This window comes from Austrofundulus limnaeus, unplaced genomic scaffold (genome assembly GCF_001266775.1).
Source record: "Austrofundulus limnaeus strain Quisiro unplaced genomic scaffold, Austrofundulus_limnaeus-1.0 Scaffold59, whole genome shotgun sequence".
Taxonomy (NCBI): domain Eukaryota; kingdom Metazoa; phylum Chordata; class Actinopteri; order Cyprinodontiformes; family Rivulidae; genus Austrofundulus; species Austrofundulus limnaeus.
Genome location: NW_013952461.1, coordinates 619,885 through 622,036, shown reverse-complemented (window position 1 = coordinate 622,036; position 2,152 = coordinate 619,885). Strand labels below are relative to the sequence as shown.

The 2,152-nt window shown below is 36.7% G+C and overlaps 1 protein-coding gene across 1 annotated transcript in view; it reads left to right on the top strand.

The window, feature by feature from the left end:
- The window catches only part of LOC106518311 (T-complex protein 11-like protein 1), a gene marked incomplete at its 3' end in the record, with an annotated part of 6,050 nt that extends 4,984 nt beyond the window's left edge, over positions 1-1,066 (top strand). The window contains 1 exon segment of the mRNA XM_014009541.1: positions 885-1,066. Within this exon segment, the coding sequence (XP_013864995.1) occupies positions 885-1,066 (182 nt within the window).
- Between the last annotated feature and the right edge of the window lie 1,086 nt (positions 1,067-2,152).

Here is a 2,152-nt window from a genome sequence, read left to right as displayed (position 1 = left end):
TAATTAGTCACCTGTGTATGGAGGTCAAGGATCACTGAACTTACCAAACCTAATTTAAGTTCCAATAATTAGTTTTAAAGGTTTTGAAATTCATAAAATGACAACAGTGCCCAAATTTATGCACCTGTCTAATTTGAACCAGTTATTGCACACTTTCTGTAAATCATATAAATTTCATTTCACTTCTCAAATATCACTGTGTTTGTCCCCTATATCAGTGGTTCCCAAACTTTTCAGCTTTTGACCCACAAAATACCAGCAGCAGAGACCTGCGACCCCAGCTGTTGTTGGTTATAAACACTGTTTTCATGTCAGATAAACAAGGACATCGTAACAATATTCACTAAGCTATTTTTGTCCAATGTAAATACACTAACCTTACTTTTTTGTAAGAAAAAAGGCATAAAAAGTTTGTTAGTTCTCATTTTTTAGTGTAATTAATTCAGAAAATCGTTTCAGGATCCCACCTTTATGTTTCAGGACCCCACTTTAGGTGACCCCAACTTTGGGAACCACTGCCCTGTATGATATATTTAACTGATATTTTTAATCCAAACAATCAATGATTTATAAAGGTAAATCAGGAAAATTAACAAGGCTGCCCAAACTTTCGCACCCCACTGTGTTCTTTGTTTAAAATGTTATAAATTATTTAGTCAACTCTTTCACTGGAGAGTTAATATTTGGAATTGATTTAATTAAAGATGGCTGCCRCAGCTAATCGCCCTTAACCAACACAAAAAAACAGTAATAGCTCGAGTAATTATACAGCTAAAATTTGATGTAGCAGATGAGACTCTTTTATGCTACTTTCCACTTTTAATGCTCTTTCTAAAAGAAGCTCATATTTGTGGTTTTGAGATGACCCCATATTTCCCTCGCAGACTGTGCTGATGGACCAGGCCCGCCTGGACCATCTGAGTCAGCGGCTCCAGCTGCTGATCCTGGAAGCGTCTGCTTTGCTCCTGACCAGCGCTCATTTTGGGGGTGTCGTTTTCTCCCTCCACGGCTTTGTAGGTAAACTCAGGCGGTCCGCCGCTGCCCTGCTGGAGGGCAGTCACACCAGGTAAGAGGAGGCCGGGGTGACGCATGTACTRGCTTGTCAGGGGGGAACAGGTATCGTATGAGAGGGGGACGCCATCGGAGGCGACAGGAGGCAGCCGGCTTGTCGGAACAGATCCAGCTAACCTCATTCTTTCTGTTTAAGAGACGCCTCGTCGTGATTATTGGATGACTGCAGAGCAGCAGCCTGCGATCATCAGGGTCTCAGTTTAAATCTCTGATCCTTCCATCCCCCGTCTTTAATTAAACACACTTCAGTTGTCATACTTTAAAGTTTCAAATCCTCAAACAAATGATATCATACAAAGAGTAAATACAAAATGCACTTTTTAAATGAAGGTTTTATTTATTAAGGGAAAAACACAATCTAAACTGATCTGGCTGTGTGGTAAAGTATTTATACAGACATTGAGCTAAAACTGGTTGATCCAGTTATTAGTTATTATCAAACAATCTCTTGGATTTGTGCATAATGGAAATATTTAAGTTAATCGTTAAATTAATTTCTTGATTCTACAGATTAGTAATCAGGGCTGCATGTATCAAGTGAAACTGATATTAAAGCTTCCAGAACAACTTCAAAGATGATAAAAGATAGTTTATTGAAAAAAAACATGATACTAAGTACCAGTATGTACTAGTATGCGTCAACAAATTGTTCAAACGATGCACCTGATGCTGTTTTTGTTTCAAAGTTTGAGTCTGTAAAATACAGAAGAGGATTAGCACCACTGAAAAAATAACAAAAGGAATTCTGACTTTAATTTCAGATTTCTGAGAAAAAAAAGTCAGAATTCTGAGATTAAAGTCAGAATTCCTTTTATTTTTTTTTTAGTGGCCCTAATCCTCTTCCGAAGTAAGAGGCTTGAATATTATTTGAATTTATTTTACGGGGAAAAGAAGGGCAGATAAGATTTTCTTTTCTCCCTGTGCTTCCTTTCATTTCATTTATATATTTATTTTGTATTGTATGTAGATTTCTCTTCTTTTAATGAATAAATGAGATATAATCTCAGTAACATTAAATTTTAAAAAATCACAAGTAGGGGTGTAAGAAAATATCGATACACTGAAATATCGCGATATTTCA